Source organism: Rhincodon typus, chromosome 17, assembly GCF_021869965.1.
Source record: "Rhincodon typus isolate 14 chromosome 17, sRhiTyp1.1, whole genome shotgun sequence".
Taxonomy (NCBI): domain Eukaryota; kingdom Metazoa; phylum Chordata; class Chondrichthyes; order Orectolobiformes; family Rhincodontidae; genus Rhincodon; species Rhincodon typus.
Genome location: NC_063348.1, coordinates 48,068,239 through 48,076,782, shown reverse-complemented (window position 1 = coordinate 48,076,782; position 8,544 = coordinate 48,068,239). Strand labels below are relative to the sequence as shown.

At 40.6% G+C, this 8,544-nt stretch overlaps 1 protein-coding gene across 1 annotated transcript in view; it reads right to left on the bottom strand.

Moving 5' to 3' along the window:
- LOC109921353 (tetratricopeptide repeat protein 17-like) overlaps nt 1–8,544 on the bottom strand; it is a gene marked incomplete at its 5' end in the record, with an annotated part of 50,681 nt that overhangs the window by 11,383 nt on the left and 30,754 nt on the right. The window contains one exon of the mRNA XM_048607360.1: nt 6,583–6,796. Within this exon, the coding sequence (XP_048463317.1) occupies nt 6,583–6,796 (214 nt within the window). The remainder of the gene's footprint in view (nt 1–6,582; nt 6,797–8,544) is intronic.

Genomic DNA, 8,544 nt, shown 5'->3' with positions numbered 1-8,544 from the left:
TATCTCAGATTCTCCAGCATCGGCAGTTCCTACTATCTCTGAATCTTCTGTAACCAACATGTTTTCTGACATGATCTGTCAGAGGGCCCTCGAGTCCAGAGAAATTATACCCCTATCTCTATCTAGACATATATCCTATATCCCATCCCTGTGGAACAATGTGAAGTTGTTCATTTTGGAAGAGAGAATAAAAGCACAATATTATTTAAATTGAGAGCAACTGTCTATAGAAATGTGATTCTTGCACATGAAACACAGAAAAGTAGCACACAGGGATAGCAGGTAATCAGGAAGCCTAATAGAACGTTAGCCCTTATTTGAAGACAGTGGGAATGTAAGAGTTGGAGTGTCTTACTGCAGCTGTACAAAGTTACGGTGAGACCACATCTAGAGTACTGTGAGAAGTTTTGGTTCTCTTATTTAAGGAAAGATATCATTTCATTGCAGGCAGTTAAGAAAAGGTTCACGAGAATGTGGGGATTGTCTTATGAGAAAAGGTTTAACAGGTTGGGTCTGGACTCATCAGAATTTTTAAAAATGAGGAGTTATCCCATTGAAACATGTAGGATTCTTAAGGGCCTTGACAGGTTAAATGCTGATAAGCTGTTAACCCCTCATAGGAGAGTCTAGGACTAAACGACATAGTCTCAGGATAAAGGGGCACCATTTAAGACTGAAATGAGGAGGAATTTCTTCTCTCAGAGGGCAAGTGTTTTTGAAACACCTTGCCACAGACAGCTGTGGGAGCAGAGTCCTTGTGTATATTGAAGGCTGAGATAAGATTCTTCATCAGTGGGAGAATCAAGGGTTACAGGGAAAGGACAGGAAAGTGGTTGTGAGGAAAGTCGAATCTGGCTTGAGCCTGCTCCTGTCCCTATTTCTTCTGATTTTATCTGAGATTCTGTTAAAGGATAGTGTCAGGAAACATGCTAAAAGTTTGTTCTGTTGTGTGCTTTGAGATCTTTCAAAAAGTGTCTCCTAGATTTAAATATTTAGATAGCTTGTTTTAAAAAAACAAATCCTTTTGTGTAATGAATTTCTGTTCTATTGTTAAAGAAAATCTGCAGTCTTGAGTAAATATGTCTTAGTAACTGAATGCCATGTTAACTAACTAAATAAAATATATGGTTTATGTTTCATTCTGGGACTGGATTTGATCAGTGGTGGCATATGCAGGGATCAGACCAAAACAATGATCATTCAAATTAAAAGCATTGCACCTCAAAGTATAGGAACAGGAGTAGACCATTCAGTCTATTGAGCCTGCCCTATCATTTAATGCAATCATGGCTGATCGAATACTTTATTGCCTTTCACACACACAATCCCCATAACCCGTTATGCAATTGGTAATCAGAATTCTATCACTCCTCATGTTGAACATACTCAAACTTTGAGCTTCCACAGTCCGCTGTGGACAATTGCAAAGATTCACAACGGTCTGAGTAAAAACCTTTCATCTCAAGTCGTCCTAAACGACACCCCTCTTATTTTCATGTATGACTCCTGGTTCTAGAGCAAAAGAACAAAGAACAGTACAGCCCAGGAACCAGGCCCTTTGGACCACCAAGCCTGCGCGGACATGAGGCCTGTCTAAACTGAAAACCTTCTACCCTATGCAGTCCATACCTCTCTATTCCCTGCCTATTCATGTATATGACACGCCTGTTAAACACTGCTGTTGCACCTGCTTCTACCACGTCCTCTGGCAGCACATTCCAGACTCTTGCCTCTCACGTCTCCTTCAAACTTACCCCCTTTTACCTTAAACCTATGTCCCCTAGTAATTGACCTATCTACCCTTGGAAAAAGACTCCGACTATCCAGTCTATCCACGCCTCTCAATTTGTAAATTTCAAATCAGGTTGTCCCTCACCCTCTGGCCCTCAAGTGAAAACAAGTTTGTCCAAACTCTCCTCATAGATAATACCCTCCAAAATAGTCAACATCCTGGTAAACCTTTCCTGCACCCTCTCCATCCTTCACATCCTTCTGGTAGTGTGGAGACCAGAATGATGCATAATATTCCAAGTGTAGCCTAATTAAAATTCTGTACAGCTGCAACATGACTTGCCAGTTTTTATACTTTATGTCCTGACCAATGAAGACATGCATTCCACATACCCTGACCACCTTATCCATTTGTGTTGCCACTTTCAGGGAATTGTGGACCTATACACCTTGAACCCTCTGCATGTAAATGCTTCTAAGGGTTCTGCCATTTACTGTACACTTCCCTCCTGCATTAGACCTTTCAAAATGCATAACATTGCATTTGTCTGAATTAAATTCCATCTGCCATTGCTCCACCCAAGGTGTCTATCTCCTGCTGCATCCTCTGGCAATCCTCCTCACTATCCACAGCTCCCCAAATCTTTGTTGTTCACAAACTTACTAATCAGACGACCACTGGTCACAGATCTCCAGTCAGAAAAACACCCTTCCACCACTACTCTGTCTGCTATGCACAAGCCAGTTCTGTATCGATCTTACCGGCTCACTGCCGATACCATGTGATTTCACCTTCTGTATCAGTGTGCCATGAGGGACCTTGTCTAAGACCTTGCTAAAGTCGATGTAAACAACATCCACTGCCCTGCCCTTACCAATCATCTTTATCACTTCCTCATAACACTCAATCAAGTTTGTGAGATACAACCTCTGCTGCACAAAGCCATGCTGCCTTTTGCTAATAAGACCATATTTTTCTAAATGTGAGTAAATCCTATTGATAAGAATCTTCTCCAATAATTTCCCTACCACTGACATAATGCTCACTGGCCTGTAATTTCTGGATTATCTCTATGACCCTTCTTAAACAAAGGAACAACATTGGCTATTCTCCAGACCTCTGGAACCTCTCCTGTGAATAAAGATACAAAGGTTTTGTACAAGTTGTGAGCAACTTCCCAACAATTTCCTCCCTCAGTATTCTGGGATAGATCCAATCAGATCCTGGGGACTTGTCTGTCTTAATGCTTTTCAGAACACCCAACAACTTTGTTATATCGACATGCCCTAGTAAATCAACATTCTCCTCTCTAGACTTACCATTCACCATGTCCTTCTCCTTTATGAGCACCAATACAAAGTATTTCTTAAGGACCCCAACCACTTCCCCTGGCTCCAGACATAAATTCCCTCCTTTGTCCTTGGGTGGACCTATCCTTTCCCTAGCTACCCTCTTGCTCCTTATATATGTATAAAATGTCCTTGGTTGGACCTATCCTTTCCCTAGCTACCCTCTTGTTCCTTATGTATGTATAAAATGCCTTGGGATTTTCCTTAATCCTGTTTGCCAAGGGCATTTCATGGTCCCTTTCAGCCCTCCTAACTTCATATTTAAATTCTTTCCTGCTTTCTTTATATTCTTCAAGGGCTGTCTGTGTCTGTCTGTCTTCGGTTTCCTAAACTTCACAGATGCCTCATTTTTCTTTTTGACTAAGCTTACAATATCTTGTCATTTGAAGTTCCCAAATCTTGCCATTCTTATCTTTCATTTTCACAGAAACATGCAGGTCCTGAGCACTAACGAGATGGCCTTTAAAAGATTCCCACATGGCAGATGTGGATTTATTCTCAAGCTGCAGCTCTCAATCCACATTCCTCAGTTTCTGCCTAATATTTTCGTAGACTGCCTTACCCCACTCTTATCCTTATGAATAAGTAACTTAAAACTTTAGAATTATGGTCACTGTTCCTGAAATGCACCAATACAAAGTATTGAAACTTAAATCACCTGGCCGGGCTCATTCTCCAATACCAGGTCCAGTTCCTTCCCAAGTCGGGCCTATTTACATATTGCTTCAAGAAACCTTCCCAGATGCACCTCAAATCAACCGTCACCATGTTCGCTCCCTCCCTCCCACCTATGCCCCTGGTACTGAGGGAGTTCCAGTCAATATAGAGGAAGTTTAAAATCACTCACCACAACAACTCTATTTTTTACATTTTCCACAATCTGTCCACATATCTGTTCCTCTATCTCGTACTGCCTGTTGGGAAGCCCACAGTACAACCCCAATAAAGTGACTGCATTCCTATCATATTCCTGAGCTGTACCCATATGGCCTCACCCATATAGTTTAGTCATACTACTGCATCAAAAATATAAAATGAAAACATCAAAATATGTAAATGCTATATATTTTCTCCCAGCATCTTTGGAATTTTCCCAACAATACATCCATGAAAAACAAACATTTAAATTTAATGCAAAGAAACATTGTCATATTTAAAGATATGGCTCACATTATACTCAACAATCTTCCAGTACCTTTATTTAAGATATCATTTTCCCTTAGTGCATGTATGGAATTCAACCTTGAAAAGTGTGCGGCAATGCACATGGGATTAGACTAACAAATGCAAGGGATTACACTATAATGGCAGGACCCTAGAAAGTGCCGAATATCAGAGAAACATTGGTGTGCATACTCACAGATCATTGAAGGTAGCAGGGTTGGTAGATATGGTGGTTAAGAAGGCATATGACCATAAGATATAGAGCAGATGTCGGCCAGTCAGCCCATTGAGCCTGCTGTGACATTCAATGAGATCATGGCTGATCTGACAATCCTCAATTCTATTTTCCTGCCTTTTCCCCATAATCCTGGATTCCCTTACTGATTAAAAATCCGTCTATCATAACGTCAAATATAACAGTGACCCAGCCTCAAATTTCGTTTGTGGCAGAGAATTCTACAGATTGGATTCTTACCTTTATTAGCTAAAACATAGAATACAAGAGCAAGAAGATGCTGATTGAACCATAATTGGAATACTGCATGAAGTTCTGATCACCACATTACGGGTAGGATATAACTGCACTAGAAAGGGTGCAGGGGAGATCTACCAGAATGTTACTGGGCTGGAGGATCCATGATGAGGAAAGATCACACAGCCTGGGTTTGTTTTCTTTGGAACATTTAAGATTGAAAGGGTACCTGATAGAGGTGCATAAGATTACAAGGGGATAGAAAGGAGAGATACAAAGGCACCTTTTCCATTAGTAGAGGGGTCAATTACAAGGAGACACGGATTCAAGGTAAGAGATAGAAGGCTAACAGGAGAAGTGAGGGAAGTTTTCACCCAGAGGGTGGTGGGAGTCCAGAATATTGTGTTGTGTTGCCATAACCTTCAGGGTTATAGGCCAAAAGCTGGAAAATGGGATTGGTGAAGTCAGACATTTGTTGATGGGCCAAATGGTAACCTTCTATGTTACAAATGATTATGAATCTACAGTTTGAAATGAGATATAACTCATAATAATTAAGACTTCAGGCAACATTATATACTTGCAAAATGTCTCATGTCCATGTAGGTGAAGCTAAATGAAACAATGCACATCTTACTTATTAGCATGGATAGAGGATTGGTTGACTAACAGGAAGCAAAGAGTGGGGATAAATGAGTGCTATTCTAGCTGGCAGTCAGTGACTAGTGGTGTGCCTCAGGGATCGGTGTTGGGACCGCAATTATTTACAATTTATATAGATGACTTGGAGCTGGGGACCACGTGTAGGGTGTCAAAGTTTGCAGATGACACTAAGATGAGTGGCAAAGCAAAGTGTGCAGAGGACTGTGAAACTTTGCAGAGGAACATAGATACATTGACTGAGTGGGCAAAGGTCTGGCAGATGGAATGCAATGTAAATAAATGTGAAGTCATACATTTTGGTAGGAGTAATAGTAAAATGGATTATTACTTGAATGGTAAAAAGTTGCAGCATGCGGCTATGCAGAGGGACCTGGGTGTCCTTGTGCATGAATTACAGAAGGTAGGTCTGCAGGTACAACAAGTAATTAGGAAGGCAAATGGAATTTTGTCCTTCATTGCTAAAGGGATTGAAATAAAAAGCAGAGAGGTTATGTTGCAGCTGTACAAGGTGCTGGTGAGGCCACACCTAGAGTACTGTGTGCAGTTTTGGTCTCCTTACTTGAGAAAGGATGTACTGGCACTGGACGGGGTGCAAAGGAGGTTCACTAGGTTGATTCCGGAGTTGAGGGGGTTGGCTTATGAGGAGAGACTGAGTAGATTGGGATTATATTCATTGGAATTCAGAACATTGAGGGGGGATCTTATAGAAACATAAAATTACGAAGGGAATAGATAAGATAGAAGTAGAGAGGATGTTTCCACTGGCAGGTGAAGCTAGGACAAGAGGGCATAGCCTCAAGATTAGAGGGAGCAGATTTAGGACTGAACTGAGAAGGAATTTCTTCACCCAGAGGGGGTTGTTAATCTATGGAATTCCCTGCCCAGTGAAGTAGTTGACGCTACTTCAGTAAACGCTTTTAAAAAAAAGGTAGACATTTTTTGAACAATAAAGGAATTAAGGGATACGGTGAGAACGCGGGTAAGTGGATCTGAGTCCACGAAAGGATCAGCCATGATCTTATTGAATGGCGGAGCAGGCTCGAAGGGCCAGACGGCCTACTCCTGCTCCTAGTTCTTGTGTTCTTGTGTACTTGGCAGAGATTTTGTTTGCACCCTAACGAACACAAATACATGCTTCTAGAACTAATTCTTTAATGAACATTCACTTAAAAGATGGCTGAATTATGGAGCTTCCTTTCTGCCTCCTTCAGGATCTATTCTGTTCTTACCTGTACACTTGGAAGATGTAAGGTTGTATAAGAAAGGATAGAACTGTAGGCAGCGAATTAACTTAAGGTTGCTGTCACATTCAGGGCATCCAGTTGTTCTGTCCAGTGCTGTTCTAAAGGCTTGAAGAGCAGCACTAATGTTCCTCAGAGCCAGATAAGCGTTCCCTAAGCTTAGAAGCGTTAGAGGCTGGAAGAAGCAACACATTATGGGTTAATTCAGTGCTCAGACAAACTAAAATGATGCAAATTTTGTCAGCTATTGCGCTTAGAAATAAAGCAAACTGCCACACTCAACAGTTCGGACATTTATTAGCTTTTGCCGCTGTTAAGTTTACATCTGAAGTATTCAAAATGTGCAAATGGAAAATTTTAAACATATCTTCACCTCAAGTGGAAATACCAGTATAGATTTGAGTACTTTTATGACTGATATAGAGATAAATTGAGATATGAGCTATTATGCGGCTATGTGATAAGCACAAAGTGGAATAACACTATTAAGCCTAATGCTTTCAATTTGTCTACCTCTATTTTCAAGTGCTTCATAGTTGTGACACTGCATTGATGGATCTTTGTTTAGAACCAAGGAGACAAAGAAATGACAATAGTTAAAGTGCCATCAATTAAAAAAAAATTCTAATTTTTAAAAAAAAATTTTTTTTTTCTCGGATGGAATTTGTGCCTACAGACTTTCATTAATTCCAGAAAGTGTTTGAAAATTGTGTCTCATAACTACTTGGTCATGATATAGTCCAGGCCTAAGTTCTCATTTTCAGTCTGTGCTGAGTCAACTAATCTTTGCCACAGTTCCAGTTTAAAAGTGCAATTTTTGGGGGTGCTGGTGTTGAGACGGCATTTAAAAAATATACTTTTCTAGGATGTGGAAAGTGCAGGCAAACTGCAGTACAAAACTCCCCATTTCCACTAGTAAAAGTTACAAAATCTTGTGTAACTAATAACCGAACACCACACTGTTCCATTTTTTCTGAGTTATCACAAAAAGCAACTAGTTCATTTTCTGTAACCCAGTAGTACCCAAACTTCCATTTTCTTAGTTGATGTTTCCAATTCAAATATGTGTAGTTCTTACAACTGACAGAACCACTGCTGTCAGTGCTAGCTGACCATAGGACCGTTGACTTCATACTGTTGTTATTAGGTCAGTTTCACTCAATTTCTGCTGTGCATCTTTGTTGAACTTGGAAAGGTGCATCGATAGCATGGATCGCATGCACCAAAAGAATCCAGGGTTTAAAAAAAAAAAAGTGACTTAGACTTTTAAACGGCATTTCAAACTGTGAAAGACAGCGGCTCAGTAGCACTGCTGCCTCACAGCACAAAGTTCAATTCTAGCCTTGGGTGGCTGTGTGGAGTTTTCACATTCTCTGCGTCTGTGTGGGTTTCCACTGCGTGGTCTGGTTTCCTCCCACAGTCCAAAGATGCGTAGGTTAGGTGGATTGGCCATTGTAAATGTAAGGTTACAGAGGTAGTGTAGAGGACTGGGTTTGGGTGGGCTACTCTTCAGACCATCAGTGCAGATTTGACGGGTCAAATGACCCCTATGAAAAGGGATTCTTTGCTGGACTTGGAAGAGATTTGCAGGGAAGCTGAAAGAGAACCCAAGCCAGGGAATGCTAGATGACATTGGGACCTCAATCTATTGTCAAATTCAGTAGATACAACTACTCCACATGCACTGAAACTCAGTTCCTGTTAGGTGGGAAAATTCCTACCTCACATTTGACAAGGTTGAAGCAAAGACCACCAACCCATTAATACTAGCACAGTTTAAGTTAGTTCAAATGCAATGCTCAAAGGAATTACAAAGTATCATAAATGCAAATTAGATCATACGACTTAAGGTTAATTTTGAATAGACTAATCATTCTTTGATCACTTTTCCAAGTTCAACCAGATCCTTTATATAAATAAAAT